The sequence below is a fragment of the Scyliorhinus torazame genome, chromosome 1, assembly GCF_047496885.1.
Source record: "Scyliorhinus torazame isolate Kashiwa2021f chromosome 1, sScyTor2.1, whole genome shotgun sequence".
In the NCBI taxonomy this organism is placed as follows: domain Eukaryota; kingdom Metazoa; phylum Chordata; class Chondrichthyes; order Carcharhiniformes; family Scyliorhinidae; genus Scyliorhinus; species Scyliorhinus torazame.
Genome location: NC_092707.1, coordinates 118,910,665 through 118,927,322, shown reverse-complemented (window position 1 = coordinate 118,927,322; position 16,658 = coordinate 118,910,665). Strand labels below are relative to the sequence as shown.

General features: G+C 50.4%; 1 protein-coding gene across 1 annotated transcript in view; it reads left to right on the top strand.

Moving 5' to 3' along the window:
- Nucleotides 1-16,658, top strand: part of LOC140411413 (uncharacterized) — a 222,753-nt gene that overhangs the window by 108,852 nt on the left and 97,243 nt on the right. Inside the window, exon 8 of the mRNA XM_072500525.1 lies at nt 3,447-3,538. Coding sequence (XP_072356626.1) covers nt 3,447-3,538 — 92 coding nt within the window. The remainder of the gene's footprint in view (nt 1-3,446; nt 3,539-16,658) is intronic.

Genomic DNA, 16,658 nt, shown 5'->3' with positions numbered 1-16,658 from the left:
CCGGAAATGTCGGAAACAAAATGAAAGGAGCACCTTACTCCCTCCTCACCTAACTCCCTCGGTCACCAAACTCTTACTGTAGCACTCAAAATGCACCAAATTCAGCACTCCCTCGGTCACCAAACTCTTACTGTAGCACTCAAAATGCACCAAATTCAGCACTCAGTGCAAACAATTCTTTAATAAGGAGACACCGAGTATAACAACTAAGATTTATTGACAGAATGATATGTACACTGTATGGTAGATCCCTACCGGGTTCCTCTCTGGTCGGTGCTTCGCTGGATGACTTTTTATACATAAGTAAATTGAGATATCCTGCTTCTAGCGAGAGAACTCATACTCCGCAAGGAGCACGGGGAAGACCAGCATTCCCACCCCAGAGGTTCCATGTGGGATATTACAAATTCACCCCAACAAACATGATGGAAAACATCATCATGTGGGTCTTGGTGGTCCTCTTCATCATTGGTGATATCAGTAATTTCAGCATCATTATTCCACAGATAATCGTCCTAATTTCCATCAAGCACACTCAATATTCCCATGTTTAAACAATTTATTTTGACAATATTGGGATCAAGTTAATTTCACAACAATGACCCATTGACACAATGTTGCAAGCTGGTGGGTGCACATTTACAGCTTGAGTGAGTTAATCTTCATTTTCCTAGTACGCCAAGACTGCCTATTACGTTGGAACAGCTTCTTCCCACAGCTACTAAACATCTCAACGACTCTCCGTTGGACTGATCTGATCCCTGTATGAACACTATTCATGGCGCCCTATGCTGCTCTTGTTTGGCCAATGTGCCATACTATAACCAAACACTATTTGGTGATGTACCATTTGTCAATGTACTCTGTTGATTATTCTTTTGTCTACTGTGTACATACTGTGTACGTTCCCTTGACCGCAGAAAAATACTTTTCACTGTATTTCGGTACATGTGACAATAAATATCAATCAATAAATATCAATCAATCAATGTTGTATTGTGGAGTCTTTTCCTGTGAAGATAATCTTTTCTATTCAGAACTATGGGCTTGGAAGAAGTGTCTCATCCAATTGTTTCACACTTACAAACATTGTGCTGGAGAGGTTTACTTGTACACACTTCCAAGTGCAGCACACCAGCAGAGCAGCCGGAATAATTATCATGTCGGTGTTTTTGGATTGCACATCAACAAGTTGGGATTTGGACATTTCCCAAACAAAAAACCTTTTTTTTCTTTTGTGTAATTCACTTGGTCTCAAATTCCACACTTCTGTGATCCATTTCTTGCAACCGCCTTCGTCCGTCTAGCCTTTCTTGTGAACATGGACGACAAAGTCTTTCTGAAATATCTCTTGGGGAAAGAGTTTGGTGCTATCCACTATACAAGATGGAACCACTGTGAACTATATCTTCTCATGGCCAACTGTATTTACAAGAAAACATTTTCACCAATCTTTAATGGTATTGTTTGCTGGCTGGTGTTTCATCTTTAATCCAGTGAAGACCAATTGATGTCCATTCCTCTCTTGATGTTCAATGAGTAAAAGGCAGATTTGAAGATTTTATTGGAGAGTTCAGGTAGCAGAAGGTGTGAAATTTTCAATCTGATGGGGTACTAATTCGTGCCTTATCATGAATCTTGCGCACTGGCCTTGAATTCTGAAAAACCACCTTTCTACAATTCTCTAAGGCATAGAGTCAACCGACTCCAGGGTTTTGATGATGCTCGTTAACCCATCCTGCCACTTTTTTCTCCAGTTTAAATTGAGCTGTGTACTTATCATTCTTTCTCAAAGGCATCATGATAGATCATATGGTATACATTACTCTTGTCGACTGGCTGAGAGATTTCCACTAGAATTGACGAAGAGAAATCTAAAGGTATATGTCTTTAAATTAATGAACTGTAGTAATTACCAGTAGGTAAACAATAATAATCTCAAAACAGTTTGATTCCTGATGAACTATGGTCAACTTTTACATGAGGTTATTTTTAGGCTAAATGTCAGGGGATCAATTTTTACACCAGGCTGACTTTTACATGAGTGTATAGGGTAATTTTTATTAACCATATATCGTGATAGGCATTGCAGTTTGATAAAATATAATCAATAGTACAAATATTTTGAGTAAGTCCCTCCTGCTAATATCAATTGAGCTATGCATCGGAATAATATGGGCGGCACAGTTGCAGAGTGGGTAGCACTGTTGCTTCACAGCTCCAGGGTCCCAAGTTCTATTCTCGGCTTGGGTCACTGTCTGTGTGGAGCCTGCACGTTCTCCCTGTGTCTGCATGGGTTTCCTACAGGTCCTCCGGTTTCCTCCCACAAGTCCAAAAAGACGTGCTATTAAGTAATTTGGACATTCTGAATTCTCCCTCCGTGTACCAGAACATGCGCCAAAGTGTGGTGACTAGGGGTTTTTCACAGTAAATTTATTGCAGTGTTAATATAAGCCTACTTGTGACAATAAAGATTATTATTATTATCAATGCAGAAGAGCACTTTACCCGTTGGGTAATGGATGCTAATTACATCTAAACACGTTTCCACTTTCAGTGTTGGTCAATTTAATGGCCACCTGCCTTTTTAAGAACAAAGTTATATCATTAATTGTTGTATTAATACCTTTTTTTAACTTATCATACAACATTATATTACGACATGTGAAGTTGGCAATACCTTCAAAAGGTTCATGACTTTAGATTTGTTTTACCCAATGGCTTATGACTCTTCTGAGGTGCTGTGGACCAGGCCTCCTTCAGAAGTCGACCTGACTCCATCAAAATTGCATGAAGTCTGAAATGCCCACCTCATAAAGTGGCCAGAAATTTTGGGAGTGCTGTGTGTGGACTCACGACTCACATCCTTCTCCCACATTGCTATAAATTTCCGGTGACAGCAATGGGGTCTGAACTCCAGGAATTAGGCCTTACCGCCATTTTTAAAGCCTACCCACTTCCGTTCCAACATGAACAGCGGCATTTATAACTTATCCTTGGTGTGCATGCTGTTCTTTCTGTTTTGTGATGGTTTGCGCTTTAGTGGGTATTGGGCAACTCTTATCAGGAGTCTCACTCTAACATGGAAACCCCTAACTCATTTACTTCATTTGAAGACACTGGGCTGAGAAGGTGCACAATTCACTGGCCTCTACTTTCTTTGGTCCCTCTTTTCAAACAGCTGAGATTTCCATTTCTGCTCACCTCTTCTAATGCCCTTCCCTGTCGACCTCCAGACATCACAGCCACTTGTGACTGTCTCCAATGTATTTGTATCGAATGTTCAAATTCTTCATGTGTCAGTTGTGTCCAGAGGCAAATTAACAAACATTTTTGAAGTGTGAAATTTGCTAGAAGTTGTAAGAACATGTCCACCATTCTTCAGATTTATCCAACGTATTGAAAGGAAAGATTTATGAACTTTTTGAATCTTTTGTGTCTCCCAGGTGCTGTGACCCCTGTGAAAGATCAAGCTTTGTGTGGATCCTGCTGGACTTTTAGTTCAACTGGTAATATAGAAGGAGCACTCTTTCTGAAGGTAAACAAAGTGCTTGGACATTATTGCAATAGTTATTCTAGAATTACACGAAACAGGAGGACCCTTCATACCTTTGCTAGATTTTTGAAAGCTGTGCCGTCCCACTCTCTGCTCATTTCCCACAGCTCAGCAAATTCTTCTGATTTTACATTAAAATTGGGAAAAGAGTGGACAATATTGATCCTCTGAACCAGTGGCGGGAAACCTGCGACCGGGGGAACCACATGTAGTTCATCTGGGTTCTGAGTGTGGCCCACGAGACAATTTGTTGACCATTGCCCATGCACAGTGTTGCCACATTCTGCTGGTTTCCGTCTGCAGTTTTCCTACCGATGTGACTGAAGAGATCTGCAAGTGAAACAAGGGTGATGCTTGATCAATAACTCCAGAAGCAAGATTGGAGACAATTGAAGGCTTTATTACACTAGATGTTTCCCCCAGCAGCGCAGGTACAGAAGGCAGCTTCTGGGCCGACACGGGCTCTTATACCCGGCCTTGCTGGGCAGAGCCAGCAGACAGGCTTAACCAATGAGAACAGAGTACCTTCTACACCAATGGTCTTCCAGCATTACAGAGTACCGTAATACCTCTAATACTGACTACCACATTCACCCCCTGTTAAAAAAAGTCTGGCGGGGGTGGTGGCTCCGGCAGGGGTGGTGGCCTCGCATTACAGAGTGGTAGAAGTTAAGGTTATGAAAGTACCTGGTATACCTCCGTACAGTGTTTCGCCTCGTTACATCGCAACTATTTACAAAATTTATTTACATTTCAGAATGAAGCAATTAGTCGATCAGGGGCCCTGGTCATCCTCTACGATCATCATAGCTTTGGTGGTGATGCAGGCGGCGGCTCAGGCGTCTGTGGCTCCGGGAGCGTGGCTTCGGCTTCTTTGGCAGCTGCTTCATCACCCCACGAGGGGACCTGTGGGAGAACTGATCCCCCTGGGAAGGGGGCGGCTGTGGCGGAGGTGTGTGTGGGGAGACTGTATCCTGTCGGCCGTCGGGGTACGCCACAAAGGCATACTGAGGGTTAGCGTGGAGGAGATGGATCCTCTCGACCAATGGGTCCGATTTGTGCACCCGCACGTGTTTTCGGAGCAGGATGGGTCCGGGAGCTGCCAGCCAGGTCGGGAGTGAGGTCCCAGAGGAGGACTTCCTAGGGAAGACAAGGAGACGTTCGTGAGGTGTTTGGTTGGCCTTGGTACACTGCAGTGACCGGATGTAGTGGAGGGCATCCAGGAGGAACTCCTGCCAGCGGGAGACTGGGAGATTCCTGGACCGTAGGGCCAGTAGGACGGTCTTCCAGATCGTTCCGTTCTCCCTCTCTACCTGTCCGTTTCCCCGGGGGTTGTAACTTGTCATCCTTCTCGGGGCAATGCCCTTGCTGAGCCGGAATTGATGCAGTTCGTCCCTCATAAAGGAGGACCCCCTATCGCTGTGTATGTAGGCGGGGAAACCGAACAGCGTAAAGATACTATGGAGGGCTTTTATGATGGTGGCTGCGGTCATGTCGGGGCAGGGGATGGCGAATGGGAACCGGGATACTTGTCAATCACGTTCAGGAAGTACGTGTTGCGGTCGGTGGAGGGGAGGGGGCCTTTGAAGTCCATACTGAGGCATTCAAAGGGACGGGAAGCCTTTATCAGGTGCGCTTTCTCTGGCCGGTAAAAGTGCAGCTTGCACTCCGCGCCGATTTGGCAGTCCCTGGTGACTGTCCTGACCTGCTCGATGGAGTAGGGCAGGTTGCGGGTCTTGATGAAATGGAAGAATCGAGGGACCCCCAGGTGGCAGAGGTCCTCGTTGAGGGCTCGGAGGCGGTCCACTTGTGCGTAGGCACTTGAGCACGGTAGTTAGAACTGCTGCCTCACAGCTCCAGGAACCTGGGTTCAATTCTAGCCTCGGGTGACCGTGTGGAGTTTGCACTTTCTCCCCATGTCTGCGTGGGTTTCCTCCGGGTGCTCCGGTTTCCTCCCACAGTCCCAAGATGTGCAGGTTAGGTGGATTGGCCATGCTAAATTGCCCTTAGTATCCAAAGGGTTAGGTGGGGTTACTGTGATCGGGCGGAGACTTAGGCTTAGGTGGGGTCCTCTTTTTTTAGGGGCAGCACGGTAGCATTGTGGATAGCACAATTGCTTCACAGCTCCAGGGTCCCAGGTTCGATTCCGGCTTGGGTCACTGTGCGGAGTCTGCACATCCTCCCCGTGTGTGCGTGGGTTTCCTCCGGGTGCTCCGGTTTCCTCCCACAGTCCAAAGATGTGCAGGTTAGGTGGTCTGGCCATGATAAATTGCCCTTAGTGTCCAAAATTGCCCTTAGTGTTGGGTGGGGTCACTGGGTTATGGGGATAGGGTGGAGGTGTGGACTTGGGTAGGGTGCTCTTTCCAAGAGCCGGTGCAGACTCGATGGGCCGATTCTGCACTGTAAATTCTATGAAAATTCTATGATGTGCCGCGGGATAGGGCATCAGGGGGCTCGTTTAGCTTCCCGGGACGATACAAGATCTCATAGTTGTAGGTGGAGAGTTCGATCCTCCACCATTTGATCTTGTCGTTTTTTATCTTGCCCCGCTGTGCATTATCGAATATGAAAGCAACCGACCGTTGGTCAGTGAAGAGAGTGAATCTCCTGCCGGCCAGGTAATTCCTCCAATTTTGCACAGCTTCTACAATGGCCTGGGCCTCCTTTTCAACTGAGGAATGGCGGATTTCTGACGCGTGGAGGGTGCGTGAGAAGAAGGCCACGGGTCTGCCTGCTTGGTTGAGGGTGGCCGCCAGAGCTACGTCGGATGTGTCGCTCTCGACCTGGAAAGGGATGGCATGCATCGTGGCCTTTGCAATGTCTGCTTTGATGCGACTGAAGGCCTGGCGGGCCTCAGTCGACAGGGGAAAAACCGTGGATTGGATCAGCGGGCGGGCCTTGTCTGCATAGTTGGGGACCCACTGGGCATAATAAGAGAAAAACCCGAGGCAGCATTTCAGGGCCTTGGAGCAGTGAGGGAGGGGGAACTCCATAAGTGGGCGCATGCGTTCAGGGTCTCGGCCTATATCTCCATTACGCACTACGTAGCCGAGGATGGTTAGGCGGTCGGTGCTGAACACGCATTTATCCTTGTTATATGTGAGGTTAAGGACTTTTGCGGTATGGATGAATTTTTGGAGGTTGGTGTCGTGGTCCAGCTGTTCGTTGCCACAGATGGTGACATTATCAAGGTACGGGAATGTGGCCCGCAAACCGTATCAGTCAACCATTCGGTCCATCTCTCGTTGGAAGACCGAGACTCCATTAGTGACACCGAAGGGAACCCTTAGGAAGTGGTAGAGCCGTCCATCTGCCTCGAAGGCAGTGTATTTGCGGTCGCTAGGGTGGATGGGGAGCTGGTGGTAGGCAGACTTTAGATCCACCGTGGAAAAGACCTTGTATTGCGCGATCCTGTTGACCAGGCCGGATATGCGGGGGAGAGGGTACGCGTCAAGCTGCGTATATCTATTGATGGTCTGGCTATAGTCTATGACGATCCTATGCTTCTCCCCAGTCTTTACAACCACTACTTTAACTCGCCAGGTGCTGTTGGTAGCGTCAATGACACCTTCCCTCAGTAACCGCTGGACCTCCGACCTGATAAAGGTCCAGTCCTGGGCACTTTACCGTCTGCTCCTGGTGGCGACGGGTTTGCAATCCGGGGTGAGTTTCGCAAACAGGGAAGGCGGATCGGCGGACTTGGGAGGACAGCATACCTGCAACGAAAGCGTCCCAGATCAAAGGTTCTGTGTGGTTGCTCGCCAAAACCTGCGGGCAGCTGCAGTTTCTCCCCAACACCAGGAGCGCACGGTAGAATTCCTCCAGCGATTCCCCGGGGATTTGGTGTCTCGTCGCTAGTAGATGTCGGACATAGACCTGGTTTACAGGGCGAATATAATGTCCTTTCAGCAGATCCATTAAGGCCCCGAAGTCGTCCACATCCTCGATGAGGGTGTAGATCTCTGGGCTCACCCTCGAGTGCAGAATTTGTAGTTTCTGGTCTTCTGTGGGTGTGTTTTCGGCCGTCCTGCGATATCTGTTGAAGCACGCCAGCCAATGCTTGAAGGTTGCCACTGAGTTTGCCGCGTGGGGGCTGAGTTGCAAACACTCTGGCTTGATTCGGAGCACCATTCTTTAAAATCTAGTGTAATAAATTGATGCTCGATCAATAACTCCAGAAGCGAGATTGGAGACAATTGAAGGCTTTATTACACTAGATGTTTCCCCCAGCAGCGCAGGTACAGAAGGCAGCTGCTGGGGCGACACGGGCTCTTATACCCCGCCTTGCTGGGCGAAGCCAGCAGACAGGCTTAACCAATGAGAACAGAGTACCTTCTACACCAATGGTCTTCCGGCATTACAGGGTACCGTAATACCTCTAATATTGACTACCACAAAGGGCAAATGGAGTGAGGTGTGTACTGTTCGCTCACTACATTGACATGTGCTCCCTCTGCGTCCAAAGTGTAAAAAATATTCCTCTTTTTACCATTTGAAAGTGATAGTTCGATCAATATATGAACAAATATGCATTTTCTATAACTCGTTATGTGATATTTGGGGTGTATTAAATGTATTTGAATCTTGTTTTTTTTTACTTCATTTATGGGTTGTGGAAAATAGAAAATAGGAGCATCATTCGTCCCTTCAAGCCTTCTCCGTCAATCTATTTCAATGCCATACTCCTGCTCTCTCCCCATGTTCCTTGATGTCTTTAGAGTCCAGAAATCTTATGTTTGTTCCTAAATATATATAGTGACTTGGTGTCCACAGCTTTCTGTGGCAGAGAATTCCACAGGTTCACCACCCTCTGAGGGAAGATGTTTCTCCTCATCTCGGTCCTAAATGGGCTACCTCGTTTCCTGAAAATGTGACTCCATGTTTTAGACTCCCCAGCTAGAGGAAACAAAATCTCCACATCCGGTCTGTCCAACATTGTCAGAATTCAACACCTTCAGTGAGATCCCCTCTCATTTCTCTCGACTCCAGTTTAATTTCACCCACTCTCTGCCCATTCCCCACAGCTGAGCAAATTCTTTTGATTTTACATTAAAATTGGGAAAAGATATCTCCTCTTTCGACAATCTGGAATTATCTCTGATATCGGCAAAGTCTGATGGCAGGAGGGAAAAGTAGCGTATAGTACGCCGATGACAGTGGTGTTATTTCCACCGCATTGTGAGGCCCTTCAAAAAAAATAGTGGCAGACGTGACTCCAGGCCGTATCTCTGGCGGGCAACCTCTGATTCTCCTACCCCACTATCACCTCAGCGCATCAATTATCTGAATGCCCCTACACACAGCTAGCACACTTCGGAGACTGCTGGTGTGATGAATGTTGGATATTCAGACGTATTGTATTGTAAGTATTTGGTGCAGTAAGGATTAAAAGCCTGGCTTAGTGTGTGTGAGACTGCTGCTGTTTTAAAAGAAATCCTAGTTTGAAAGGCATGTATATTTTGCGAGCCAGGGGTTCAGTTAAACAATCATAAAACGCTTGGGCTAATGGAATGTTGTTTTGATAGCGGGGATTCCCTGTGGAGTTACGTAGATTTCAGCTTGGTAAGATGATGTCGTTGCTGGATGGAGCTAAGGCATCAGGCATTTTGCAAAAAACAGTTCAGTTTTGAGCTGAATGAAGCTGTGACCAGAGGTGAAGCAGTTTTCTGTCACTGCAGTTCAATTGAAAGAGATCAGACTTGCCTGAGAACAAGGGGAGCTGAAACAGCTTCTGAAGAAACGCAACCAGAGTTTTGACAGATCTTGGGCGGGATTCTCCAACCCTCCGCTGGGTCGGAGAATCCCTGCAGGCGGCGCGAATCCCGCCCTGCCGCCTCGCCGCCGGCTGCTGTATTCTCCTCCGCCATTTTTCGGGTGGGGGCGGGGTTCAAATCACGCTGGTCGGGGGCCATTGGCAGCGGCCCCCCGGGGAATTCTCCGGGCCCCGATGGGCCGAGCGGCCGTCCGTTTTTGGCCAGTCCCGCCGGCATGGGTTACACATGGTCCCACACGGCAGGTCCTAGCAGGTAAGTCGGCTGGGGCGGTCCTCGGGGGGGGGCGTGGGGGGATCCGATCCCGGGGGGGCCCCCACGGTGGCCTGGCCCGCGATCGGGGCCCACCGATCTGCGGGCAGGCCTGTGCCGTGGGGTCACTCCTTCCTTCCGCGCCAGCCCCTGTAGGGTCATGGTCGGCGCGGAGAAGAGAACATGCGCGAGCATGCACGCGGAGCATGCGCGAGATCACGCCGGTCCTTTGGTGCATGTGCGAACTCGCGCCGTCCTTCGGCGTTGACTGGAGCGGCGCCAACCCCTCCGGTGTCCACCTCGCCCCCGAGAAAGTGGAGGTAAGTGGAGAATTCCTCACTTTTGGGGGCCATTGACGGTTTTCATGCCGGTGTCATTTCAACGTAAAGCGGAGAATCCCGCTGCTTGTCTTTAAAGCTGTGGCACAAGATCTTTCACAAAGAACATTTCTGTAAAGCAGGTATTCCTGTGTGCAAATTATATTTTAACAATGGATTGAGAGCTGAGACGGTTTTTCTTGTTGTTTAAGTGGGAATAAGATTGCTGTTAAAGGTATTGCATGTACAGTATTGAGTAGTTTTGTTTAAAGAGTAATTGTAAACTATTTTCTGGTGTGATGTTGAAGAGTTTAATACTGTGTTAATAATAAAGTCTGTGACTTCCGGTGGTGCCCTCGAGGAAGCAGGTCGCAGGTCGGATCGCTCCTGCCCGCGATGGGCAAACGGATCTGTTAAACGGACTTTTGCGGGCCTGCGACCTGGTAGGTTGAGGAGACGATAGGGAAGAGGCTTCCCCCCCCGGGGTATGAGCAGCTGGACCAGAAGTGGTCGAGTATAGCGGCAGGGCTCGAAGCGGGAGCAGCGGGGACCCCAGGGCGGGCGGCGAAACATGGCGGACGGCAGGGACCAGGGAGCGGAGGCTCACTGGCCAAGGGAGCAGCAGATGGAGTTTTTTAAGAACTGCTTCGCCGATTTGAAGAGGGACACGTTGGACCCGATGAGGGCGGTAATAGACCGAATGGTCAAGGCGCAGGCGGTCCAGGAGAAGGCGCTCCGGGAGGTTGAGGGGAAACTCTCCAGCCAGGCGGACACGGTGGCGGAGCTGGAGCACGAGGTGGAAGAGCTAAACGCTCGTCAGAGGAGGATGCAGGAGCAGCTTGAAGAGCTGGGGAACAGAGCCAAGAGGCAGAATTTGAGGATCGTTGGCCTCCCCGAGGGCTGCGAGGGGTGGGATGTGGGTGCATACGTGAAAGGTATGCTCAAGGTGCTGATGGGGCTGGAGGCCTTCCCCCGACCCCTGGAGTTGCATGGGGCGCCTAGAGCCCCCGCAAGGAAGTCCAGGACGGGCGACCGACCGAGGGCCTTGGTGGTCCGCTTTCACCGGCTTGCTGACAGGGATCGTGTGCTGCGATGGGCCAAGGCGGAGAGGAGCAGCAGATGGGAGAATTGCGTGGTGCGCATTTACCAGGACTTGGGAACGGAGCTGGCCAAGAGGCGTGCAGGATTCATCAAGGTGAAGGCAGCCCTCTAGAAAAAGGAGGTGAGGTTTGGAATGCTGTATCCTAAGAGGCTGTGGGTTACGTTTGAGGAACTCCACTACTATTTTGAGACACCGGAGCAGGTTTGGACTTTTATCAAAGAAAAGAAGCTGGACTTGAACTAAAGGGCACTTAGCTTTTTCAGTGCTGCACAGTGGCGGCGGTCTGGTAACCTAACTTGCTCTGATCCGGAGTGATTTTTTTTTTTCTCTTGAAAGAAGAAGCTGGACTTGAACTAAGGGACTCTGGGCTCTCAGAGCCTTTGTCTGGCGGTAGTTTGTTAGATTATCCTGTACTGTAATGTTCTATCCAAGATTGTTTTCAGCCGGGACAGGGAGCGGAGGCTGGAGGGCGCACTGTGTGGGGTATTTGTGGGAGATTGCATCGAGGGTGGGGGGGGGGGGGGGGTTGGTGGGGGTAGAGAGAGGGGCCCTGCAAAGGGGATCCCCCTCTTGCTACCTTTTGGCGGGAGATCGGGGCCTCGGAGAGGGGGATGGGCTAGGGGCTGGTCAGGGGACATGGAAGGGCACGGGGAGATACAATCAGGTTAATGTGTCCTTGGTGTGTAAGCGGAGGACCCGAGTGCTCGGGTAGGACACAGACAGGCGCCAAGGGCAGGGGTCAGCGTAGCTAGCATAGGTCAGGGGGCACCAGGGGGAGTAGGAGGAGGTGCGGGCTAGGGCCAGGCGTGGGGCTGGCCTGGCAGGTCAGGCCTCGGGAGGTGGGGGAGGTTAGGGGGGGGCAGACGGGAAGGGGAGCAGAGGAGACTTAAGGGGCAAAGGGGGGTGTCGAGGGATCTCCTGAGGGAGAGAGTCGCTGCGGACCCTCGGAGCGGCGCAGGAAACCGATAGCAGCAGCACCCGAGGGGGGGGGGGAGGGTTAGAGCCACGTTAGTTTAGTTGAACACGTGGGGTATGGCAAACAGAGTTGATAGGGGAAATGTTTTGTCAACATGTTTATTCTTTCCCACTGTTTGTTTTCACTATGTTGAGGCCATTTGCATAGGCCCTGTGATCTCTCTGGAAATGTTACAAATTTGTTTTAAATTTAAAAAAAAAATTTCAATAAAAAAAAAATGTTTGTTTTAATGTAATATATCCCTATTTCTTTGAGTAACCACTCCTGCAGCGAGGTATCGTTTCCTCACAGTCTTACGAAATTAAAATAAAATATTGGGGTTTCTGTCCAGTCAACCTAGCCATTGTTGGGGTCTGGTCTGGGATCGTAACACCGGGAAGTGATGACCGCCAGACCCAGAAACAATCTGTACCCAAGTTCACCGAAGCCTCCCTCATGCACCTGCTAGACGCAGTGGAAACTCACCGCGATATGATATACCCACACTCTGGACGAAGAGCCGCAAGGTCACCATCCCAGCATGGGAGGCGGTGGCAGCAGTCGTAAATGCCAGTGCCCTGCAGAAGAGGATAACCATTCAGTGCTGCAAGAGGATGAACAATCATTGTTGTGCCAGGCTAAGTCGGTCTTCTCATCACTCACTCTTAAACTTATCACCACCCACACTGATCTCATTCACTGTCAACACAAGGGACACCACCACTCACTCACCCACATACATTTTCATTTCCCCTGCAGGCCATGTCCTCATCTCATCCATGGCCCCACTCACCACCCATAAGTGCCAGGCATCCTTATCACCTGGCATGCGATTTACTCATACTCTCCCCATCTGTCTTCATGCAGATAAGCTGACACATGGAGAGATGACAGACTGGTGAAGGGATGGCTGAACTGAAGATCCTCACAGACGTCAAGGACAGAGAACTTCAATTGGCCGGGAGGGCGCAACCGCTCCTGTACTGCTGGTGACGTCAGTAACCCTCAACCAAGTGAAAATCCAAGGGCGGCACGTGGCACAGTGCTTAGCACTGGGCCTATGGCACTGAGGTTCCGGGTTCGAATCCCAGCCCTGGGTTACTGTCCGTGTGGAGTTTGCACATTCTCCCCGTGCCTGCGTGGGTTTCACTCCCGCAACCCAAAGATGTGCAGATTAGGTGGATTGGCCATGTTAAATTGCCCCTTAATTGGAAAAAATATATATAATTGGGTACTCTAAATTAAGGGAAAAAAACAAGTGAGAATCCAACATTGCCGCATCCATCAGAGTACCATGCTATGAGACATGTCTCCTTTGTATCAGACCCCTTTCTTTTGCAGCACATTTGGGAAGCATTCTAAGGGGTCCATGAGGCAGATCCTCAACACCAGCTCTGACAGCATCACAGACCATTGAAGTGTTGGGTACTCTGCTACACAGACGAACCAACACGGTTGCAAATGGTACAAATCAGTTTTATTCAAACATCTATTTACACTGGTAAACTGTTTACTGAGGTTCGATCATAGCCCTTGAATCTGTGGACCTATTCCTAATTCTATCTTGTAGTGGCATTCAGCGCATGGTGGATGTCTGAGTAGCTTGTAATGAGCTCTGTGCCCTGAGCTGTCTCCTGCTCGAGTGCCCAGGAAGTGTTGTGTTCCCTGTTTTGTACTGTGTATGCTCTTGCCTGTGATTGACTGTCGTGTTGTGTGTGTGTTCATTGGTCCGTTGATCTGTCCATCAGTATGTATGTATGTATGTGCTATGATGTTTACCTGAATATCATGACATCCTCCCTTTTTTACAAGAACATGTGTCTACGTGGTCATAAATAGAGATGTGTACTGAGTGTAGCTAAATGTGTGTGTGCAATATTTACAGCATGTACATGGGGCTAAACTATATACAAGAGGCGATGTCGGGTGCGACATAACAACGAGGTTGTACCATAAACAAAGAACGGGGTAATGTTGAATGACAAAAACGAATTCCTGTAACGATAAGAACAAAAACATATTAACACAGTGGTAGTATGAGTTCAATGTACAAACAGTCTCATAAGTCCAGTCTAGTAGGTGGGCGACGAATTCGGGTTGACCGCCTCAAGGGTGGGTCTGGAACCACCGGCTGAGGAATGGGCCTGGCCACGGGCGACGACAGAAGGGGCATGGTGGCAGACAGCTCCACCAACTCGATATCAGGAACAACAGGAGGGCGCGGTGTCGGTGTAAGGTCTCGTAGCGAGCGTGGAAGTAGGCGAAGAGCCCGGCGATTGCGCCTACGAATGGATCCATCAGGCATGCGAACCAGGAACGAGCGGGGAACCACGCGTCGGAGAACTTCGGCAGGTGCTGACCAGCCACCTTCTGGTGGATGTGGACTTTGTCTCCAGAGGCCAAGGCGGGAAGATCAGTTGCCCGTGTGTCATATGCCCTCTTCTGGCGAACGCGCTGCTGTTGCATTCTGTGTAGTACCGGGGCATGGTTGGTTGTGGGTACCCGAATGGATGGCACAGTGGTCCTGAGGACGCGACCCATCAACAGCTGGGCTGGTGAGAGGCTAGTGGCTAGTGGGGCCGAGCGATAGGCCAGCAGGGCTAGGCAGAAATCTGATCCGGCAGCAGCAGCCTTGCAGAGGAGCCACTTGACGATATGAACGCCCTTCTCCGCCTTTCCATTGGACTGGGGATGCAGAGGGCTGGACGCCACGTGTGTGAAGCCATACGAGGCAGCAAAGGATGACCATTCCTGGCTGGCGAAACAGGGTCCATTGTCCGACATGACAGTCTTCGGAATGCCGTGGCGAGCGAAGGTGTCTTTGCAGGCCCTTATGACAGCGGACAATGTCAAATCGTGCAGGAGTATGACCTCTGGATAGTTGGAGAAGTAGTTAATGACGATGACATAGTCCCTGCCGAGCACGTGAAAGAGGTCCACACCCACCTTCGCCCAGGGGGACGTCACCAGCTCATGGGGTAGAAGCATCTCAGGAGGTTGCGCCGGTTGAAACCTTTGGCAGGTGGGGCAGTTGAGCACCATATTGGCAATGTCATCACTGATGCCCGGCCAGTATACCGCCTCTCTGGCCCTCCGTCTGCACTTCTCGACCCCCAGATGGCCTTCGTGTAGTTGGTCGAGGACCAGCTTGTGCATGCTGTGCGGAATCACAATCCGGTCCAGCTTTAGAAGGACACCATCAATGACCGCCAAGTCGTCTCGGACATTGTAGAACTGCGGCACTGCCCTTTGAGCCACCCTCCCATCATTTGGCGCATCACACGTTGTCGAAGGGGGTCAGCCGCAGTCTCTCTGCGAATACGGGCCAGACTGGAGTCGTCAGCTGGCAGATTTGCCGATGTGAAAGCCACCTGCGCCTCGACCTGACAGACGAATCCCTCCGAATCTGGCGGCGTGCTCACTGCTCTAGACAGGGCATCCGCAATGATAAGGTCCTTACCCGGGGTGTAGACCAGTTGGAAGTCATACCTCCTAGGTTTAAGTAGGATGCGCTGGAGGCGAGGGGTCATCTCGTTCAGGTCCTTATTTATGTACCTGAACAGGGGGCGGTGGTCAGTCTCAACGGTAAACCGGGGGAGACCATACACAGTCATGGAACTTGTCTATCCCGGTTAGCAAGCCCAGGCACACCTTTTCGATCTGCGCGTAGCGCTGTTCTGTGGGGGTCATGGCCCGCGAGGCATAGGCGACCGGGGCCCATGATGCAGTGTCATCCCGCTGTAGGAGCACCGCCCCAATGCCAGACTGGCTGGCATCAGTCGAAATTTTAGTGTCCCGAGATGTGTCGAAAACGCCAATATCCGTGCTGTGGTGAGCTTGTGTTCGAGCTCCTCCCATTCCTGCTGGTGTGTGTGCAGCCACTGGAACTCCATGGACTTCTTGACGAGGTGGCGCAGAGCTGTCGTGTGGGAGGCAAGGTTGGGAATGAACTTCCCCAGGAAGTTGACCATGCCTGGGAAGCGTAGCACTGCTTTCTTGTCTGCCGGCTGCGGCATGGCTGTAATGGCGCTCACCTTGTCTGCATCCGGACGGACCCCTGACCGGGAAATGTGGTCCCCCAGGAACTTCAGCTCGGTTTGGCCGAAAGAACACTTGGCTAGGTTGAGGCGCAGGCCGTTTTCCTGTATGCGCGCAAAGACGCGCTGGACACGATAGATGTGCTCCTGTGGTGTGGTGGACCAGATGATGATGTCGTCCAGGTAGACGCGCACCCCTTCGATGCCTTCCATCATCTGCTCCATGATCCTATGAAAGACCTCGGATGTCGAGATGATGCCAAATGGCATTCGGTTGTAGCAGAACCTGCCGAAAGGGGTGTTGAAGGTACTCAGCTTTCGGCTGGACGGATCCAGTTGGATCTGCCAAAAACCCTTCGAGGTATCCAGTTTTGTGAAGATTTTAGCCCAGGCCATTTCGCTCGTGATCTCTTCCCGTTTGGGTATGGGGTAGTGTTCCCTCATTATGTTGTTGTTGAGGTCTTTTGGATCAGTGCAGATCCGGAGCTCGCCGGAGGGCTTCTTAACACACACCATGCAGCTGACCCATGGCGTGGGCTCCGTGACCCGGGATAGGACCCCTTGGTCCTGGAGACCCTGCAGCTGCTGCTTGAGGCGGTCTTTGAGTGGCGCTGGGACCCTGCTAGGTGCGTGAATGACCGGGGTGGCGTCCGGTTTGAGCCGAATTC